At 35.3% G+C, this 23,319-nt stretch overlaps 1 protein-coding gene across 3 annotated transcripts in view; it reads right to left on the bottom strand.

Annotated features, from left to right (window-relative positions):
• The window catches only part of lrrcc1 (leucine rich repeat and coiled-coil centrosomal protein 1), a 280,861-nt gene that overhangs the window by 2,416 nt on the left and 255,126 nt on the right, over positions 1-23,319 (bottom strand). The window contains exons 1-17 of one of the 3 annotated variants that reach the window (XM_087241005.1): positions 21,519-21,589; positions 20,864-20,914; positions 20,566-20,771; positions 20,312-20,377; positions 19,630-19,797; positions 18,186-18,355; positions 17,906-18,055; positions 17,418-17,620; positions 13,817-13,988; positions 13,586-13,734; positions 10,448-10,652; positions 9,891-10,030; positions 8,680-8,881; positions 6,810-6,995; positions 2,861-3,035; positions 2,605-2,768; positions 583-791 (exon numbers count right to left, since the gene is read on the bottom strand). In XM_087241005.1, coding sequence (XP_087097131.1) covers positions 583-791; positions 2,605-2,768; positions 2,861-3,035; positions 6,810-6,995; positions 8,680-8,881; positions 9,891-10,030; positions 10,448-10,652; positions 13,586-13,734; positions 13,817-13,988; positions 17,418-17,620; positions 17,906-18,055; positions 18,186-18,355; positions 19,630-19,797; positions 20,312-20,377; positions 20,566-20,771; positions 20,864-20,907 — 2,609 coding nt within the window. In that variant the 5' untranslated portion in view covers positions 20,908-20,914; positions 21,519-21,589. Of the gene's footprint in view, positions 1-582; positions 792-2,604; positions 2,769-2,860; positions 3,036-6,809; positions 6,996-8,679; positions 8,882-9,890; positions 10,031-10,447; positions 10,653-13,585; positions 13,735-13,816; positions 13,989-17,417; positions 17,621-17,905; positions 18,056-18,185; positions 18,356-19,629; positions 19,798-20,311; positions 20,378-20,565; positions 20,788-20,863; positions 20,966-21,518; positions 21,590-23,319 lie in introns of those variants that run through there. The other 2 variants (XM_087241007.1, XM_087241006.1) reach the window with 2 other exon arrangements.

Below are 23,319 nucleotides of genomic sequence, written 5' to 3' on the forward strand. Positions count from 1 at the left end.
ATTATTTGTCACAGTTCTTGTACAAGACTTTAACTTAAGTTTTTTTTAAATAAAGAATTTTTATTTTCCTCAGCATGGCAAATGTTGATTTAACACCAAAAACTAATTTAAAATTTAATTCAAGCACTTTCAAAGACCTGTGTTTGTTTTCAAGTATTTTCTAGACCTTAAATCCATGCGTCTGAAATTCAAGTACTTTCAAGAAGCATTGGAACCCAAAGAGGTGTAATCTATGAACCAAATCAACCAGCTTTGAAGGGACACATATTTGCAACTTAGTACATTAAAATTAGACAAAAAAACAAGACTGTATTTAACAACTTTTAAGGAATGGTTCACGCCCCCCAAAACATTTTTAGAAAAAAATTATAGAAATTGTTAATCACAGACTTCCATAGTAAGAAAAACAAATACCTTGGAAGTCAGTGGTTACTGATTTCCAACATTTTTCTAAATAATTGCATGTTTAACAGAAGAAAGAAAGTCAAACAGATTTGTGATGTTTGAGTAAATGATAACAAAATTTCAGTTTCCAATACAAGAGTGTTTCCAATACTCCAATACAAGAGTGTTATTCCATACCTGTATGTCTCTTTAACCTCATCAAGTTCCGCCTCCTTATCAAACAGCTGTTGTTTCAGCTCCTCCTTCCTGAGACTGAGCTGCTCCACCGAGTCTCTGAGCTCCAATGCAGACGACTTTTCCTCCTCCAGCTGCTGCTTCAGATTTCTCTGCTCCTGCATGCTCTCATCACTAACTTTACGCATCTGCTCATCTCGCTCCAGCAATGCCTGGAAGCAATTTGCACGAAATGAACCAGGCAATGACATCTGACACTGTTGCACATACAGTTTTAGTCGTTGAAAGTTTTGTTTAATATTTAATGAATAAAATTAACAATCATAATTAAACTATCACTGAAAAGTTTTGGGTGACGCAGTAGGTTGTGCTGTTGCCTCACAGCTAGAAGGTCGCTGGTACGAGCCTCGGCTGGGTCAGCTGGCATTTCTGTGTGGAGTTTGCATGTTCTCAATGCGTTTGCTTGGGTTTCCTCTGGGTGCTCCGGTTTCCCCCGCAGACCAAAGACGGTACAGTTGAATTGGGTAGGCTAAGTTGTCCATAGTGTATGAGTGTGAATGAGTGTGTGTGTGGATGTTTCCCAGAGATGGGTTGCAGCTGGAAGGGCATCCGCTGCGTAAAAACGTGCTGGATAAGTTGGCGGTTCATTCCGCTGTGGCGACCCCGGATTAAAGGGACTAAGCCGAAAAGAAAATGAATTAATGAATGAATGAATGAAAATTTTTGGTTACCATTTGTTTTTATTTATTTCTGTATAGGACATTCTATCTAAATTATACATTTATTAATTATACATATTATATATTTGTCATATTTATTTGTAGAATTTATTTATTATTTCATGTTTTGAAGCAACTGAATTGAATCAATCAGTCAATGATAACAACTTAAATTTGCTAACAGTTTTTAAAATAACAAAAGTGTTAAAGCTGTAATGACAGTGTTTCTACAGTGTTTTTAATAAAAAAAAAAGATCTGAGAAGCAAATGAATGACATATTCCTTAACAGAACAACTCACATCAGTCCATTTTAGATATTTTTGGGATGAAATGCTTTTTATTTACTGTGTTTGTTTTTATTTCAGGGACAAATAATGTATGTTTCTGGCAGAATGTCCCCTATTACAAATTAGAGAAATTAGAAATTAATTTTTGTTTAGCAAGGATGCATTAAGTTAATCAAAATATGACCGTAAAGATATTTATAGCAATACAAAATACTCATATAATATTTACCGCCACTGAAAGGTTTTGATTACGATTTATTTTAAGAAAACGAATGAGAGAAATTAGTGTTTTTATTTATCAATGATGCATTAAAATCAAAATATGACCGTAGAGATACTTATGGCATTACAAAATGCTTATATATATTAAAATAAAAACATTCTAATAAACTTTTTATTCAACAAGTCATTCTAAAATATTTTTCATTAAACAAATAATTATACAGATCAATTGTTTTTAAAATTTCCTTATAATAAAAACTGTTAATTGAGCACTAAATCGGCATATCAGAATGCTTAAAATATTAATTAGCATTAAAGAATCCTTTTAAAAACATGTAAAAATCTTACAGACTTTAAACAGTAGTGTAGATTTTGAAATGAAATTCTGACCACAGGAACAATTGAAGATTTATAAAGAAAGATATCTAAACGCTGTCCTGGTTATCTTAAAATGCTGTATTATAAACAAAGCACTGAAAGCATATTCATTCATTCATTTTCTTGTCGGCTTAGTCCCTTTATTAATCCGGGGTCGCCACAGCGGAATGAACTGCCAACTTATCCAGCAAGTTTTTACACAGCAGATGCCCTTCCAGCCGCAACCCATCTCTGGGAAATTAAAGCATATTTGTGATAAATATAATTAGTTCATTAGCATTCCATATAATTAATTCTATAATCCAATAAATATTCACCTGAAAGAAATCATATCTATACATTATAGGTACTTATATCTAATATCTTTATACTCTGCATACTATAAATTTGTATACAGTTTAGTGAGTGAGGGCTTTACCTCTTTAAGTTTCCTTATCGTTTCCGTCTGGTCATCAACAATCTTAGCTTTAATCCTGAGCGAATCGCTGTCTCTTTCACTCTGCTTTTTCTGCGATTCCAGTTCGGATAACAAAACCTCAATCCTGGCCTCCAGTCGACCACGATCCTGTGCTAGAGATGCACCTAAACAAAAGGATGAATGCAAAACCAAGTTAAAATACAGCTAACGTTATCTGTCTGTTTTCCGAAGGCTGTATCTTTATTTACTGATGCACCTTGCTGTGCAAGCTCTTGGCCCCAGATCCTCCTCTCCGCCCGCAGTCCATCTATGACAGACTCTTGAGCGGTGAGCTGAGAGATCAGCTTAGACTTGTCTTTCCTCAGAAGCTCTACCTGCAGGTTCAGTCGTTTATCATCCTCTAACCTGGATTCCAATGACTGCACACGAGTCTAAAAAGCAAAAACAGGATAATGAAGCAATACCTAGGAAGTGATTGAAATCACAACCATATAATAACAAAAAGATGATATGATACTAAAGCAGGGCTGAGTCACTAAGTCAAATTTAAAACTCTCTAGCCACTTTTTTAGACTGTTATGAATAATATTTAAGACCTAAATCATATTTTGGTCTCAATAAGAGCATCATGGTCTCAATGTCATGATACAGCATTATATTATATTTGTGTTATACAGTATTATAATTGGACTAGCGAAAGAGAACTACAAAACAATAGAGTGAAAACAAAACAAAAGTACATTCTGAAGTGATGTAGGAGCATTTTAATGAGTATTATAGTTAGCTTAACATGGGAAGAGGACAACTGAGACTTGTTTGATTAAATATTTACAACCTAGAACACAATACTTCAGCACATTTAAAGGGATAATTCATCCGAAAATCATTTATTCACCCTAATGTGTGGTTTTAAACTTTTATAAGTTTCTTTCTTCTGTTAAACACAGAAAAATATATTTTGAAGAATGCTGGATTCTGGCACCCAATAGCCGCGTTTCCACTATCGCGCCTAAAGCGAGAGAGCCAGGGCGAGCCAAGGCCAGTGGCGTTTCCACTGTCACTTCCGGGGCTTAATCGGGCCAAAGCGGGGCTTTCTTGGGGCCAGCGGCCGGCCTTTTTCGGCCCGCCGAATACCTTGGGCCAATGAGGGCCAGCTGGGGCTTCGGGGCGGAGTGAAAGGAGAGGCGGGCAGTTTTCTGATCGCACATGAGCACATGCGCCAAACACACACAGGGAAAGAAAACATCTGGCCTTATAGTCTGGGGTCTTTTTGCATATGATCACCCTTATGTTTTCCTTTTAAATGTAAGGCTGCTGCATAAAATAATAAAGTAGTTTTAATTTATAGTGACGTTCTTTGCTGCGTCCTCCTTTATGTTTCAATAGTGCATAATAATCATTACACCATATTAAAAACACAGCAGACAATAAAGGTTTTCGAGAGTTTTTGTCAAGTTTAAAAGGTGTGTTTGTGCGCGTTTAAATGCCTGTATTTGTGTGTGAGACCGGGCAAGAGCGCTCCCTTCACAGCTCTGTTGATGCCGCGAGCGGGCAGATATTGAGATAATACACAATATAAATACAACAGAAAGACATAAAACTTAACAAATTACGTGCCCACTTTCGTAGACTTTAAACAATATAGTGTCATTTCTTGATAAAATAGCCTAAGCTATATTGAAATATAATTTAAAGAATTACAAATATCGGATATATATAAAATCGCATTAAATAAATAAACCAATATAAAATAAACAAAAGCTAGCAATAACAATGTAGGTAGCCTATATACAATACATAAATCAAACCGTTTTAAAGCCACTTATAGCCTAACTTTCATTTTACAAAGACCTATCTGAAAAAAAAAGATTTTAGATATTTCCAAAAAACAATAAACACCGGAGAAGGTTTGAAATATTATTTATAAAGTATTTAGATTCGATGATATTAATCAAATCGCGCAAACAGAGCAATATTTGGGTGAGTGAATGCAGAATCTAGCCTACCTTTTTTTCTGTCACTCAGTCCTGCTTTAAACTCATCTGGGGAAAGTCCAAACACAAAATGTGTTCTATATCCTCAAACAAGTGTTTATGTTTTTATATGATGTGGTTAAATTTATAAATGAAACTTTAAATGAAGAGCTTCAGTAAATAGCTGCTGAGCGCAACAAATACGGCTATATTTTATTCTCGCTCTTCTTGTGCCAGAAACACTTAATAAGACGTGCTGTATCGAGTTATAAAGGAGAATTTCTGTGGCTTTATACTATGGACGGGTGCGCTCACTGTGATGGGTCCGTTAGTTGCGAGAGCAATGCACAATGCCAACAGTCGGTCGGCGAGTAAACAAATGTAATGAATGGAAATACACAGGTCTGTGCGTATAGACATTTCATGTACTGCTGTACAGTAACGTGTCATTTGTTTGTTTCGGTTGTCTTCATTTTAATGGTTTCGTGATGATTCTATGGGGTGCTTTATCTGCCTCATTTCCGCTGGAGTGGGCGAGTTGTGTGACGTTTGATTCGGGGACGTTCTGTAGGCGGTGTTTGTGTGACGCGCTGTGAGCTATCAGCCCGACAGTGGAAACGCGACATGATTTCGGCCTCATTTCTCAACCTCCCGGGCTATTGTCCGGCCCGGCCCGATTAAAGCCATGGCTCGCACTGGCCCGAAAGTGGAAATGCGGCTATTGACTTAGATAAGCTGTGTCTCAGTTCAGAGGTTGCATTCTTCGAAGGATGCATTCGAAGTGTGCTGCGTCATCACGGCGCGATAAAGGCTGTCTCATTTAAAAAAAATTTGAACGCTCCTTCAAACGCAGCCTCAAAATGCATCCTTCATTTTCCAGGTAATGAAGGACACAGCCGGTGGATCCTTCGAGGCCTCAAACCTCCCAAGATTCATTGTGCGCCGATAACGGCAGGACGTTTTTAATAGAAAACCTTGGATTAAATGTATGAATTAAGTTTATTTTACTTGGATATATAAACACTTGTTAAAAAAAACAAAATGAGTATGACATGTTCTATAAAAGAGTGATTTTATAGACAGTTTACATTTTTATGCGTACATGTATGGATCAAAGGAAAGATATTTCCAGCTTCTGTTACATTAGACATTCCGATTGAACCAGATCCTATATTAATTATATTCAGAGTTTTCGAAGAATTTTTGAGACTTACACGAGCACAACAACAGTTTGTTTCATATGGGTTGATCTTTGCCAAAAAACTCATCCTTTTGTTTTCGAAAAAAAAAGAAGTGCCAACTCTTAAATTATGGCTGACAACAGTTAACAGGTACACTACATCTGGAAAAAAATCAGATATACCCTAATAGACAAGGTTTTGTTATTTGAAAAAATGTGGTCCTCTTTTATATCCTTTTTACAAACTTGTGAATATGTTTACTATGCCTTTAGTACCTATGCTTATTGTTTGATAGCACTGGTGGGTGGTTGGTTGGGGGAATGCATGTTTATTTTATAATTTTTTTATTATTATTTTTATGACTGTTGTTTGCTGTTGTTGTTTTTTATGATTATTTTAGTTTTTTTTTTTTTTCAAATGTCTAATTGTTTGAATGCAAGTTTTAAGTTTATTTTTTTGTTTTGTTTTTTAAGTGTAGTTTTAAGTAAATGTCTGTGAAAATTTCTAATAATAAAAATACTGAAACCAAAAAAGTTATTACAAATTTTATCAGCGCTTATTAACAGCAGCTGTTACGGTTACCTGGTGACGAGAACAGTCCTCTGTAGGCTAGATCGTCTCATTTCAAAATGCTTGGTTTAGCCTGTGTGGACTTCGAAGCACTTACCTTTAAAGTCTGCATCCTTCGGAGGATGGGATGCTGCTGCTGCTACTACTAGTATTTTTTTTTTAAAGTCTTCTTTTCTGGTCAACCGAAGAAAGAAATTCAAATTGGTTTTGAACAAGTGAAGGGTGGATAAATAATAGAAGAATTAAAATTTTTTTCTGTGAATTATCCCTTTAAGACTTTCTAAGGCCTAAGTATTTTATTTAGAAATTTTAAACTTCTTAAGACTCAGTAAAAACCCTGAAAAAAGAACACTGGGCTAGATTCATTTGTGCGATAATACTGCTGTCTATTTCTATGATAGCGTAATTTGATACAAAACCCCAAAGGAAAAAGAAATAGGAAAACTCTATATATAACTGAGGTAAAACGCTTTGATTTTACCTTGAACTCACTGACAGCTTCTCGTTTGGCTTTGAGAAGCTCAGCAAGTCGTGTTTTCTGCTCTTTCACCATAGCTGTGAGCTCCTGCACCAGAGAGGCTGATTGTTTCTCTTTCTGCTGAGACTGGTTGAGAATCGACTTCAACTCCTGGAGTTCACCAGACACCTGATCAAAGCCTTCTTTTACCTGCAAAATATATACAGTAAACATGCAAAACACATTAAGGTCAGCATTAAGGCATCCCTGCCCTTAAATGTAAAAAGTATCTATAGTTTCTTGTAAAAAGGAATAATAGGTTTCCCTAAAATATAAATCTGTCATATTAGTTGTAAAATATCTGGTTACAAATAAATGGGTGAATACTTTTTCTCCTACTCATTATAGTACTTTGTGCATTTATTTACATAATAACTTATTTTTACCAAATGTGTATTATTATTATCAGTTGTAGCATTTTAATTTAAATTGTGTTTATATTTGTTTTTTTTTGCATAATTTTGTAATTATTGAATTATTTCAATTCATTTTTTATTTATGTTTGCTTGTTTCTTTCTTTTATACTAATGTGTTTATCATAATTGATTCATTATTTATTATAATATCAGTTTTAACTGTATAAATTGTTTATTGACTATTTTATTTTTTTGTACATTTTTAAATGTAAAAATGTATTTTTGCATTTTAAATGCGCCTTGCTTACACACTGCTTAATACACACAGGGTGTATAGCATTATGCAAATATCTTTACAAATGAATTAAAGGATTAAAATATTACAAAAATTATTATTTTCAAGCCAACATAAATATAAAAACCATACTTTCATGCCTTCTTCATCTCGGGGGGCTTTTTCAGTTTATTCGTAACAGTTTGCTTTTGTATAATGTTATTATTATTAGCAGTATTATTTATTATATGCATATTTATATTTGTTATTATTTGTTATTATTAAAAACAAGCTTAGATTTGTCCACCTGTCAGGTTTTAGACCATATGGGGCACAGAATGTGTATTGGGATATAACTCCCTTTTTTGACCACACTTTGTTGTTATTTGTTCATTTATTCGTTTGCTGGAAATTAGAACTGAATTTAGAAATAGTTTTGAAACAAATCTTTGCGTTGAACAAACAAAATTAATTATGTAAAGGCTAATATATGTTTGTGCTTACAACATGTTTCCTTATCCACAAGAGTGAAAGTAAAAAATGAGGTTCATCTCTCATTCTTGCGTTGTACATGCTCTGTTTAACTGTTTTCTTGCTAGTGAAGCGCTCAGTTTTTCCACTTACAAAGTCTGCCATGTAAATAGCAAATGCACCATGGTGCGACGGGAATAGGAGATGAGACTCTGATTGGTTTACTCTCAAAACACATCTATAACTCATTAAGAGAATAAGCTTAACCTTGTTAGATCATGTGCCACGGAACAAAGTGTATTTTTCCATCCTTAAAATAGCAAAAGTGGATTCTGACATGACCTTAATGCTTTTGCGCCCTGCACTTTGGGTATTAATTGTCAAAATAGAGCCCAATGACATTTTAAATAAGAAACAAAATACAAATATTAGATGAAAAACATAAAAAATTACTTTAAAGAAAGTTACTAAACAAAATTACAAAATATTCTAACTGCTTTTGTTTTGGAGAGTCAATTAAAAGTTAAACTTAAAATCTAAAAAGTGAAAAAATGTAGAAAAAAATTGGTAAAAGCAAGTTTAAATTGTTATATCAATAATACTATTTTATTTTGTAATTTTTTTACTTTTATTTTTCTGCTCTGAGGATTCAATTAGAAAACTAAAACTTACTGTCACAAAATCATAAATAAGACTATGTTCAGACTATGTTTCCTCATAGTTTAAATGTTACCTCTGTAAAACGCTTTGCTTCAATAGTGAGAGCCATGCGAAACTCCTCCTCCAGAGCAGCATACTGTCTTCTGGCATCCCTGATTTTTTCTTCAAGATCAGTCTGTTTCTGAGCAAATCTCTGCTCTGTTGCAGCAACCTCTTTGGCTACAGCCTCTTTAAACTCAGTTCCACCAGGAAGCAATCGTGCAGAAAGCTCTTTCCTGTAACAGTTAAACAGGTGCAAATTAACACATTTCTTCTTTTGTAATTTGAGCCATTTTCACTCTAATAGGTGCCATAGAATGAAAATCTGGGTATACCTAGGCATAGCAGAATAATACAATCGGTACATGGAAAAAGACCTACCATGAGCCACACAAACACCATTGTTTCCTCACTCTAAATACTGTCATTGTAGATTCACAGTGAAGGACAGGGCAATCCAAAGAAAACACTGACGATCCACACAAAATCAATAATATGCGTGCTCCAGGTTGCATTTTATTGGCCACAAAATTTTCTAATGAGATTACAACAATTAGCATTTTCCACTTATGTTTAAGTTTATCTAGGCTTGAGTTGTATGTGGGACTCTTATTTTAAAGGAAGCAGGGAGACCAAAAAGAAGTAGGTTTGTTAAACAGGCAGCCAAGCCACAAAATTTTCACAGCTTGTCATAACACAAAATGCAGGATATACAGATTATGAATTTACTCAGCTCCACCCCAAAGAGGCATGTTATTTATGAAATTTGCTGCACATGTTTGTAATGAGGCTACAAACACATGTAGATTGCAGAGTTTGTGTTTAATGCACATTTAAACGTGAATCACTTTTCTCAGCTCTAACTGTGATTTTTCCAAAGTGAAAGGATAGTGATAAACCTTATTAAACCCATCTGTTTATGCAGAGGTTGATATTAATTCTGGCATAAAGAATTATGGTAAAGCTTCAAAATACAATTCTAAACACATCTGTCTGTCCCTTTTTTTGAGTATATAATTATAATGTAATAAACTTTTTAGAGCCAAACTCATGACAGCCATCATTCACGACTGTTCCAAAAATGATATTTTCATTATAGGCGTAATTCTTTTAATTACAAATGAGCGATTTTTTTTTTTTTTACCAAAGCCACATATCTACTATGTAGATATCAGAGAACAATTCAACATATTGAATCAATGCACTCTATGGTACCTTTATTATGAAACTAAGAAACTCATGTACCTGTGCATCTCCTCTCTGGAGGCCAGTAGTTCATGCAACTGCTGCAGCTTCTCTTTGTGCTGTCGAGAAGACGCTCGCAGTATTTCAACTTCCCTTTTAAAAGCAGACGCTTTATTCTCCAACTCCTGAGTCCTCTTCATCTGAAAGAATATAGCAGGCCAGCTGCTTTTAATACTGTTTATATGGAATTATTTAATTCTGAAAAGTGGTTTCGTAAGTAGACGTCTGCTCAAGTGGTGCTTCAAACAGCTTTCTCAATGTAGCCTTTTAAATATACATATATAAAAAGGTCGGGAGTAAAATGTACCTCTCAATTCAAAGGGTTTGAAATGTCAAAAGAAATTGCAATGTTTCTGCAATTCAGCCAAACACTGCTATATTTATCTAAGAGCTGCTTCTGGAACCATCTCACAAAATTACTCTCAACATGGCAAATATGTTTGTTTCAGCTATTGAATGTATAGTGAAGAGATAAACCAATGCCAGTCTATACACTGCATTGGTGCTCAGTTGAAGTTATGGATGTGTTTCACTACAGGACTGGGCTGTTCCTCTACCTCTTCTGCACGTTGCTGAACTCTGAGAGCTTCTGCTTGACTCATGCTGTCTTCCAGAATGCACAGCGCCCTCTTGTGTTGCTCTTCCCGGTTGCGCACTTGCTCCAGCTGCTCTACAGCAGACCTGTACCTCTCCTCCAACTCCTGCAAACGAGTCTGCAGTCCTGCCCGATCTGAACGCTCTTTTAGTAACATCTCCTTCAACCTAAACAGAAACAGCAGATCTGCTTTCTCATAATATGTTTGAATAACAATAATTTTTTTTTTCAACATTAATGAACTTTTAGCTTTTTTGTTGTATTGAAAGAAGTTTCTCAACCTCACTAAATATTACATTAGTTTAATTAAAACATATATTAAATTAGTATTAATAGGAATTTTCTTTCAACTTAGAATAACGAGTTTCTATTTTAATATATTGACATTGCAATACTTTCTTTGTGGTGACTTTATTTAAGTCCTTGATATCACATGATCCTTTCAAGTGTTCACACAGCTGATGATTTATAATAAGGCATTCTGTCCTGGGAGAGAGCTCTGAGCTCAAGGGATTCTCGAGCCCAGAGCTCTCTCCCGTTTTCAGGGTGAGAGGGAAGACTGAGCTCAGGTAGACCTCAAAAACTCCCCTGCTAATGTGGGGAAAGGTGAACAGCTTCAAAAAAAAAAAAAAAATATATATATATATATATATATATATATATATATATTGATGCTGGGAGCTAGACTATGGTGCCCATTTGCCTTAGTCGGTTTACGTATGACACATGTCTTTAAACAATGGGAGTAAACCACGTAACCTAGGGGAAACTCACGCGGACACGCAAAGAACGTGCAAACTCCGCACAGAAACACCAACCGGCTCGGCGAGGACCAGAGCCGGTGGTGTTCTTGCTGTGGGGAAACAGTGCTAACCACTGGGCCACTGTGCTGCCCAATCTAGGTAAAGGGGGAAGGAGAAGGGGAGGAAGAGTGTTTTCATCCAGAAAAAGATGGTTGTGGAATGAAGACTTGGGTTATTTATAGTGACTCAGGAATCATCTGATTGGTGAATCCTGTATTAGCAAATTCGGGACCGGCTGTGGTCAATCATAAGCATGTGATCCTTCTAAAACTAGTTTAGAAATAAACTTCACTTAAAAGATTATAATCTGCGTTTGTATTTATTATTATTATTGTTGAAAGTAGCTGTACTGCATTTTTTGCAACCTGTGAGCATTTTTTTCAAGACTCTTCGATGAATTGAAACTTAAATTCGTCAACAAAAATAAAGGGGGAAAATGTTTGTTGCCTATGGCTGGAAACAAAAACGTGACATGTTTGTAGAGTAAAGTGAATGAAAATTCTGATCTGCTCAATGAATGAACAACAGCACAATATACTTGATGAAAAAAGACAAGATTAAAACATGGTCAAAACAAATAAAAACAATTGTTTTGTTATAATCTGCTGAATTGCACGGTTCATTCATTGACCATTCATTGATCAGAGCGCACGATTTCAGTTACGATACAGACCAAGCAGATCTGTCAATTATCTGTTTTTTTCCAAGCCTTTTTTTGTTGACGAAATTTACATTGGTTCAAAGAACAATATTAAAAAATTATATTGATAGAACAATAGGGGGCAACAGGAGCGAGAGAGAAAAAAAAACTCATTTCAAATAAGATTTAAATACACAATATACACTCAAAAAATATTTTTTCAGCTCGTACAAACTACTTATTTAAAATGAGCTGAAATAACACAATCGTTGAGATTTTTGAAGACAACTTTATGTTCAATCCACCTAAACTTATCAATTTAATGATTTAACTTAAACAACATGAATAAATTGTGTGAAACCCTGCATTTTTTACATTGTATGTATGAATGTTTACCATCTGCCTACTTTCATTTAATCCACACTGATACAGTTTACAATAGTAAAAAGCTGAATTACACATTTTTGCAGTATTCCAAATGGGAATAAATAAACCCCTCTAGTTCATTTTTGAAAAAGAACAATCATAACTGCTATATTTAAGCGCCATTCCAAACAAAAGTGCTCTTAACTGGGCTTTTGGAATGAAGAATTCTGAAGGGAAATTAACTTTTAGACACTTTATTCCCATAATTCTTTTCATTTGTGATATTCCACAGAACAGTTCATCCCTTTCAAAGTTCTCACTCTGAATTATACATTTTTGCAGCACTCCAAATGAGAATAAATCCACCCCTCAATGTCACTTTGAAATAGGAAGGATCATGGGTACCATATTTAAGTGTCATTCAAAATAAGCGCTCATAACTGGCCATTTGGAATCAAGGATTTTGAAGGGTTATTAACTTTAATAAATTATTAACTTATGGGCACTTTTTACTCCCATAATTCTTTTCATTTGTGATGTTCCGCAGAAGAGTTCATCCCTTTTGAAACTCTCACTCTGGATTATAAAGATGAGCACAGAGATGAGCACTTCAGAATGGAACTCAGCCTGAAAAATCAGTTTAATGACATTTAATACACAATGCTGTCATATTCACCCACACTCAGCAGACGAAGAGTTAACGAAACACAAACTGGGCTGTGAGGCGACCGTCATTAGCAGTCGAGTGCTGCAGGGGTGGCAATTAGGATTGATTGATGATCTGCAGCAGACATGTGCCTGTCACCACGACTTTAATCTCCATTATAATTACGATTTATCACCAGGGGGAGCGCGTGGGCTATAATATTAGAGCAAAATATCAGGGCCATCATCACACCACACAAAGCGCCGTGCAGGTGGGATGGCGGAGCTTCATACATCAGGGCCCTACAGTGGGGTCTCTGGAAACTTCTAATAAAATTTAATTATACTCGAGTGTATTCCGATCCAACATTTCAGCTAGAGCTGACACCAATTAGGTGCAATATGTCAAACCAAACATTCTCCGCAAACACTTGGATGGCTGGAGAATGTTAAGGTGTCCTTGATGGGAGAGAATGTTTTAACGAGAGAGATAAAATAAAAGTTGCAACTATATATATTACTTTGACTGTCAGCGGTGGAACTCTTAATTAGGCTGCTTAATTTGCATTCATATCATTCACATTCATTTCAGCACAAAGGTAACAACTGGAACAAAGTGAAACTGCATTTGTCTGTTTGTCCTGACCTGTCTGTGGTGTGTAAGGCCAAACTCTGCAGGTCTTTTTCCTCGCTGGCTCGAGTCTGCAAGTTCTTGACCTGTTCAGTAAGCTTTTTCGCAGCTTGCTCTGCTTTCCAGCGCCGCTCTCGCTCCTGGTCTCTTTCTTCCACTATTGCCTGCATGTAAACACATAAGCAGTTATTCTTTGAATATTCACGTTTAGTTTAATGGCAAACCTAAGCAGTGCAGTTTGCATACTTTGTAAGTTTCCTCTTGCGATTGGCCTGAGCTTTTGAGGCCTGATTTGATTATTTTGGGGCCCCTTTTGACAGATTCTGAAGTGTCAGCAGACTCCGAGCTCTGGATTGATGTACTCCTACGGGGACAAACAGTCAGCTTTGTGGACCTCTGCTTCTGTGTAATTGCCACACTGCAATGAATACATAAAAAACAATTCATATTAGCAGAAGTTTCATCCCAGTAAGAGAGGCAGTTTAACATAATGCCTACATATATACAGTAATGTGCAAAAGTCTTAGGCTATTAGTATTTTCACCAATAAAAAGGTTAAAAATTAGTCAGTGCAACAGCCTAGTGGTTAGTGCTGACATATGGTGCAGTAGCACTTCAGGGCGTCCCGAGTTCAATCCCGACTCGAGGACATTTCCCGTTCCTACCTCCTCTCTCTCTCACTTCACTTTCTGTCTAATATATTTTACTATCCATTTAATAAAGGTAAAAAGACAAAAAGGTTTAAAGGTTTAAAATCGGTTATTTCTACATTTTTTTCTGTAGCATGTCAGTTTGTAATATCAATTTACATTTCCAAACATTATTTCTGGAAATTATTAGATTAGATTAGATTCAACTTAATTGTCATAATACATGTACAAGTGCAAGGCAACAAAATGCAGTTTAGGTCTGACCAGGAGTGCAACAGCAGCAAGTGCAGGATCTAGTTAGAAGTTACAAAGTGCAATTATAGAAAAACTATAGTGATATTTACAGATGGATGTACTATGAACATTACATACAGGTTGTATTAATTATAATCAGAGATTTACAATAGATGAATATATGTACATTAATAATCAGAAGTATGTAGATAGATATGAGCATAATTACAAATGTATATGTGCAGTGGATATGTACAAATTAAAATGAATTAGTGCAACAAAGTGCAATGAATATGTACAATTTTAAATGTGCAAATATTAAATAGTTTTTATGGGGAGTATGCAGTAAGTTATGAGAAGAGTGTGGGGGTGTATGAGGGTGTATGAGGGCGGCAATAGAGTCAGTGGGGGGCAGAGTTCAAAAGGGAGACAGTCCTGGGTGAAAAGCTTTTCCTTAATCTGCTGGTTTTTGCTTGGGGGAGCCTGAAGCGCCTGCTGGAAAGCAGGATGGAAAACTGTAAGCAGGGTGAGAGAAGTCCTTAAGAATTATGCATTCTCCGCGCAGACAGTGTTTCTGAAAAAAAATATACAGTGAGAGTATTGTCTGCACAAGGACTCAGCCAGTGCTCCACACAGAGACCTGATCTGATTATCATCTAGTCTCTCTGAAGAAACAGAACAAACTGAGACAAAATAAATCCAGAAAAATTTTGGTTACATCTCTAAGATCCCTTCAAAAATCTTCATGCAAAGCTACCTGAAAAAAATATGGGCAAGTCTACCAAGTGTTTAAAATGCAAAGTGTGGTCATACCAAACGTTGATTTAATTTAATTAATATAAGTTAATCTCCAAGTTGGAGGAAAGTCCTTCCCTTCGGTGGAGGAGTTCAAGTATCTTGGGGTTTTGTTCACGAGTGAGGGAAGAATAAAACGTGAAATTGACAGGCGGATTGGTGCAGCAGCTGCAGTAATGTGGTCAATGTGCTAATTCCTTGTGGTAGAGCTGGACTAAAAGGCAAAACCGGTCCAATCTACGTTCCTACAATCACCTATGGTCATGAGCTTTGAGTCATGAGAGAAAGGACAAGATCTCGAATACAAGCGGCCGAAATTAGTTTTCTTCGCAGGGTGGCAGGGCGCATCCTTATATATAGGGTGAGAAGCTCTGTCACCTGGGAGGAGCTCGAAGTAGAGCCGCTGCTCCTCCACATCAAGGAAAGCCAACAGAGGTAGCTCGGGCATCTGTTTCGGATGCCTCCTGGACGCCTAACTAGAGAGGTGTTCCAGGCATGTCCCACCTGGAGGAGGCCTCAGGCAAGACCCGGGACATGCTGGAGGGACTATGTCTCTCGGCTGGCCTGAGAACGCCTCAGGAAGTGCCTGGGGAGAGGCAAGTCTGGAGTTCTCTCCTAAGACTGCGGCCCCTGCGACGCGACCCAGCCCAGCGGGTGAAAATGAGAAGAGATGAAGTTAATTGATAAATATATATATTTGTATCATGTATGTATGCATTTATGTGTTATTTCTGAAAGCATCCAAATTTTGTAGTATTTTTACACAAGTGCCTAAAACTTTGAACAGTACTGTAGCTTTGCAGGCGGGTTTTTTGAAGCATTTGAGTTTGTTCTGTTTCTTTATGTCATTCCAGGCAGACTGGATGACGATCAGATCAGATCTCTGTGTGGAGCACTGGCTGTTGTCAAACTCCTAGTGCAGAAAATAATCTCACTGAATAATTACAATTACTGACAGAAATAATGTTTAGATACGTAAATTGATATAATTTCAAACTAACATGCTACAGAAAAATATAGAAACAACAGACTTTAAACCTTTTGCAAAGAATAATCTCACTGTATAATTACAATTAATGAAAGAAATAATGTTTGGAAATGTAAATTGATATTTATGCTACAGAAAAATATAAAAACCTATCAACTTTAAAACTTTTCTGGTGACAATACTAGTAGCCTAAGACTTTTGCACAGTACTGTATATATAAATTACATGGAGGACAAGTTGCATGTATTTAAAATACTAAAATACTTTTTTTTAAAGAGCAAAATCATCAAACACTTACAAATAAATATAATAATCAGACTTCAGTCTAATATGTACAAAATATCAGAAAAAGAACTGGCGTGCCCCATGCTCAAGCATTGGCACAAACCCATCAATTAGTTCTGCTAAATTGTCTTTGGACAATAAAAAAAATGACTAAACGGTAGTGTGTCAATATTTTTATACAGCAGCAAAATTTATAATTTACATATAGCAGTGATACCTCTTTATTTTATATTTTTATTTTTATTTATATGTCAATTAAAAGTTACTTTTTAAAAAGAAATACAGCAAAAATAGCCTTTGAAAATTGTCATATAGTAATTTCATCATATTATTAATTCTATTTTAGAAGGCTTATTTGTTATTCATGTCGAATGTTTCGTATTAAATGCTAATTTAAACTATACAACTTATTTATTTACATACTAATGTATTGTTGTATATAATCAACTACTGCTGCAACTCAATAGTGAACTCTCTCTACAGTTCCATATTGTTTGATGTATTATTGCAGTCTGAGTTTTGATAAAGCTAGATGAACTCAACTCCAGGACAGCGTAATCATTTATGTGTTCAAGCAATTTTAAGTAGGAGGAGCAAGGACAATTTATAAGCTGCCCTGATTACTGGCCTGCGGCAAAGCTTTTGTCTAAAGCATTGAGCCTTTCTATAATTATGAACTATATTGAGTGAATGCACCATTCGTATGCACTCCTTATGGAAAAGAACTAAACAAACTGTATTGAGAACGAGTGCAGCAAGTAAATATTTTAAACAAGCCTCTCAAAACACAATTCAAGCCTTGTGCTGGAGAAAATTACATTATTAATCAAACCCGGTAAACTGTAATGAGAAGTCGATGTGCTAATTGTCAAAAAATACACATAAAATATGTCACCAGTCAGACTGTTTGGGTTTGGTGTCCTTGGATAGTTTTTTCCCTGCAGAGCCTCTGGGATGAAACAGGACTCTTGAATGCCGCTGGTTCTCTTTTCCACTGTCACATTCACTCTCTGATGTCTGATCTGTGTCTCTTTTTGCTTTACGCATCACAGAAGGCTGCGCAGTACTATTTGAGTTGACTCTATCACTTTCAGGGACCTAAAAACAAACGTCAAATTTAGAAAAGCATTGTTTCACACATTTTTAATTGCACCGTTTCTATAATATCAAGGCAAGACAAGTTTATTTATATCGCACTTTTCGTACACAGTGGAAATTCAAAGTGCTTTACATGAACAAGAATAAAAGAAACAAAATACAAGTACAAGAAAATGAAAATAAAGGGAAAAAAAGATTTTAAAAAAGATTAAAATGCGTTAAAACGGCTTTTAAAAGAAAGTAAAGAAAGAGATAATATTGAAATATTTGAGAACAGAAATGTACCTTCTGTATTAAATGGGAAACCTGCTGCTCAAGTTTTTTAATTCGCTGCTCATTCTCTTGATTTTCTGTAGACGCTTTTCCACCTCGCTGTCGAAACTGGGTCAAGACTTCATCAATCCGTGGAGTAGTTAGAGGAGCATCTGACTTTGCCTTTATAACAGCAAAACACCCTGAACATCAGCATGTGTCTCACTACCAACTCAAAATCATTCAAACGTCATTCTCTCATTTAAAAACAGACAAATACAGGAAATTATGAAGCATAGTAAAACTAGTTTACCAGTTCTCCATTCACACTAGTGTCTGATGAAATCAAAAACTCTAGGAAGTCCTCAAGACCAGGAACGTCCATAGGACTGTCCTCTGCTAATGGACATGTGTTTCCCATGCGATCTACTCCATCCAGTGTAGTGACTTGATGCAGACATTGAAGAACCATCTCCCTGTAGCCTTAATAAATAAGAAAAACAATAAATAAGTTTAACAAATCAACCTACAGAATTTATGTGCATAAAGAAACAGTTGAAAACCCTTTGATTTTTTTCTTTTTTTAAAAAAACATTTTGCAAAAACTGTTTAACAGAGCAAGAGATTTTTTATAGTTTGAGAAAGTCTTACTTGTTTAATATTAGCAAGAATAAAAGCAGTTATCAATTCTTAAAACTAATTTTAAGGCCAAATTAGCCTCTTTCAGCTATATATTTTTCCGACAGTCTACAGAACAAACCATTGTTATACAATAACTTTCCGAATTACCCTAACCTGCCTAGTTAAATTAATTAACCTAGTTAAGCCTTTAAATGTCACTTTAAGCTGTATAGAAGTGTCTTGAAAAATATCTAGTCAAATATTATTTACTGTCATCATGGCAATGATAAAACAAATCAGTTATTATTATATAACTGATTATATATAAATAACTTATTAAAACTTTAGAAATTTGTGAAATAATCTCTCTGGTAAACAGAAATTGGGGAAAGAAAATAAACAAAGGGGCTAATAAATCTAAATTAAACTGTATATGTGCTGGGCAAAAAATAATCACAATTAATCACATTTAAAACTAAAGTTTGTTTTGACATACTATATGTGTTTGTGCATTATGTATATTTATTATTTATATATAAATACACACATCCAAGCATGCATGCATACATTTGAGAAAATGTTTATTTATATTTAGATATAAAATGTATTTGTATATGATACAAATTATATATAAATTTAAATATCTATGTAACAAAATTTGTTTGTATAGTTTGGTTTCTATGTATGTGTATCACATATAAATAAATAAATAAATAAATAATTAAATAATTAAATAAAATGATGTGTATATATACTTACTCCCAGGGCTGTTTATATCAAAGTTGATATTTAGCCACACCATTTTGGTGTTTGTAACATTCAAATTTTTATGATGGTTCGACGTATGGGTCATTAGCCCAACGCTCAACCCCCATCTTGGAGGACCAGGAAATACACTACGAACCATTTAGCTTACCCAATTCACCTACAGCAGATGTCTTTGTACTTGTGGGGGAAACCAGAGCACCCAGAGGAAACCCACACAAACACTGGGAGAACATGCAAACTCCACACAGAAATGCCAACTGACCCAGTCGGGGCTCGAACACCAGTTCATATTACGTTTTATCTTTTCTTGTTTTCCAAGATAACTTTTTTCAACAAACCTATCATTTTGCAAACTTTTTTCAACAAACCTATCATTTTGCAGACTGGATTCTCTGCACCGTCCTTGCTAAGAGTGATATATTTCAGATTTTGCAGTCCCACCATGCATTGCAGTAAGTGGTTCATACTATCCAAACGATTGCTGTGAAGCTGCAGGTACTTCAGTTTGTAGTTTGCTCCATGAAGATACAAGAGACCTAAAACCACAGAACAGAGACTTCATACACATTTGTTCAATAATTATGTTTGCTACGGTTCCATACTGTACCATTTTTCAAATTCTATTATTCAGTAGGGATACATTAAATTGTGCAAATGCAAACACGTTTTTTTTTTTACGTAACATTTCAAATTCAAATAAATGTTGTTTTCTTTAAATTTTCTATTCATACATAAATGAATAAACAAATAAATAAGCAGAAAAACTTTTGTGACCCTTGGTAATAGAAGTTATTTAATAAGTCAATTTTAGAGCACCCAATCAGCATAACAGTATGATTACGGAATGATCATGTGGCAATAAGGACCAGAGTAGAAACTTTGGATCAAATAAATACATCCTTGGTAAGAATAAAATAATTTTTATCTGGAGAATTTACAAACGTCTGCACTGTAGTTTTAATTTCTTCCCCTAAATGTAAGATTTTTCAGAGATCTAAATTTAAAACATTCAAGAATGAACGCATTTAACAAGACTGCAATCTAACCTACCAGTTAGGTCATTTATTTGATTGTAGGCCAAATTCAGTCGTGTGAGGTTTGTTAGTCCATCAAGCCCTGAAAATAAATATATGCATTGAAGAACTCCATACCACAGATGTACCAGTTTGGCATAACAGCAAGAAGAACATATTTAACATCACAATCAGAACAGACATATTTTTATTTCACTATTCCTCATTTTGTAATGAAAACCTAGTGCAAAGTTATGCCGCATGTTCTGCCACAAAAACTGTAAGCCTTACCTTCTACTTTGGTAATTAAGTTGCAAGACAGGTTTAAGGTGCGCAGAGATGACAGGGAAGCTAAACCCTCTATACGACAGATGTGATTGGATGACAGGTCCAGATGTCTTATGTGCCATGCTGTCGTCAATCCTTCAATCTTAGTGAGCCGATTGCAGTGGAGATTCAGGGATGAAATGCTGGGATTCAGTGAGACCTCTAGAAGACTAAAATAAAACTTCACTAAAATCACCATGACACAAAACAATCCAGCTCGTTAAAATATGCAATTTCTGTACTGGAATAGTGTCACACTCACCTTGATATATCTTTATCAATTAGACAGAGCTCTCCAACAGCCATAATCACACTGTGAACAAGTTTATGTCTTTAACAGCCTGTCAAATACTCAAACAATAACCTGTAGTAACTTCTGGGATGTTACACATAAGTTATATAACATGGTACAGTAGAAGGGGTAGAAGTTTACAATGTATGTTGTAAAAAGGGTTAATGTTTAATTTATGAAATGATTTATTCAAAATACTGCTATAAATACGATTGAAAATTCATTTAAATTAGTTTTTACGTTTGATTTTTGCGTCTGATAATGATAGTTGTGTTGAATAACTGAAGGTAAAACGTTTTAGACGATGAATGACAGTTCACCACTTGACAACACGATGTAAACAAACCGCTAACGTTAACGTTACCTCTTACTCGATCGGACAATAACTGACCAGTTCTCTCATTAAAAGGCTTTTAAACCAAGGTTGTTAGAATTGTAAAGTAAGCATTGATAGTTATATATTTTACACATTTTTAGTTTGAAATGTAAAGTGTTCTTTTTGCGAGATTAAACGTCTGTTCTTCTGCTTGACTTGGCTTATTATGCCGCTTCCACGATAGCATTATAATCTCCATTAAGCTAAAACTGAAATATATAAACAATATGCATTAACATAATCACATACCCGTCTTGTGATGAACTTTAACCGCTTGCGTGAGATCCACAGCTTTCCATTTTGCTTTTCTTACCGCTGTTGAAAATTAAAAGTCCCGCTTAGCAGTATTTTCTTGCTTCCGCACGCTTAAAAAGTCACTTCCGGCCGCTTTTTCAAACGTTTTAAAAGTTGAACTAAACGAACAGTGTCATGTAAATTAGAAAGCTAGTGTGCATTTGTGTTCCCAAAGAAAAGAGATGCCATATTTAACGTGGATAAAAAGACATAGTGCCATGTTTATTATGCTAAATCTTTTGATATTAGTAGGCAAGTTTCATAAACCGTTACACAAGTGTAAGTGGTCGGAGAAGAAGAAGCCTAACATCTTACATTTCAAGGCTGAATTAAAAATTTATTTTGAAGCTCTTAAAGGACTTTTAAGTCGTAATGCAACCAGAACTGTAAATATACCATACCATACCAACTTTATTTTATACTAAAATGTAAATATCCTAATATATGTTTGGTACCACTTTATTTTAATGGTCACAAGACCAGTTGGGCAAGCTACTTGACAAATGTAGTGAGCTAAGCTATTAGCTACTCTACTTAAAATGTATCTTAACTACACTAATATGGAAGCATACGAGTAGCATAATTCAATTCAAAATGTAATATGCAAAATGGCAATGCAATATGTTAAATGGCAATGTATTTCTGTATTTGAATTTGCATTTTCCAAGACATATGAGCAATGTTTGGTGCAGAATGAAAATGTAAATTAAATTACATTGTTTGCATTTCTCATTTCAAACACTGTTTTAATTTGTAAATTGTATCAACATTTTAAAGCTTTATAAGTAGCAAAATTAAATTGAAAATGCTATACACAAACTGAATTTGATGTGAATAAAGTACAAGCAGAAACTGTAGCAAAATGATCATTTAAATGTTATTTGTCCTAAATGCATTTACACTCGCGTCTAGGAAACGCAGGATTACATTTTCAGCATAACAGCATGGGATGTGTGTAGCAAAATTAATTTTGAAATGTAATACACAAAACGATAATGCAATATGTAAAAGGCAGTGTATTTCTGTATTTCAGTTAGCATTTTCCAAGAAATATGTGCAATGTTTGCTGCAAAATGAAAATGAAAATGAAAAAAACATAATGCATTTTCATTTAACACATCGCGACGAATGAAAGCCGATTTGAAATTGAAAATGCATTCTGGCCTGGCCACGCCCACAGACGGCCACCGTTGCAAGGCAGGTTTTAGGTTATGTCGTCACAGCTGCCGCGAGGACTATTTGGGACATTTGGCGGCATAAACATGGCGAAGTCTGTTCCTCAGCGGCTTCGTGAAGCTGCACGAGCCCTCGAGCTTGAACTGGGAAATAGTTTAGAAAACCAATCACCTCCTAGCTCAGTAAACCTGGCTTAAGGTTTGATATTCGCGCATGCAGTTTTAGGGATCATCTGCAAATTACATCGACAGAACCTAAAGGGGCTTTAGCTGATGTGTACTGTGTGCTTATGACAAGAGCTATTGCCTATTTCTGCATTGTATGTACCATATAGTTAGAGGTATAGTAGCTTTGCTACCTGTATTAAATCAGTCTGGCCTCTAACCATTTATTGGAATCTCCTGATTTTTTTCTGCTTTGCGTTACTGTGCATTTTGGTTCTGTTGATGTAAATCGCAGATGATCCCTAAAACTGCGTGCGCGAATATCAAACCTTAAGCCAAGTTTACTGAGCTAGGAGGTGATTGCTTTTCTAAAGTATTTCCCAGTTCACGCTCGAGGGCTCGTGCAGCTTCACGAA

Source organism: Danio rerio, chromosome 2, assembly GCF_052040795.2.
Source record: "Danio rerio strain M-AB ecotype USA chromosome 2, GRCz13ab, whole genome shotgun sequence".
NCBI classification, from domain to species: Eukaryota; Metazoa; Chordata; class Actinopteri; order Cypriniformes; family Danionidae; genus Danio; species Danio rerio.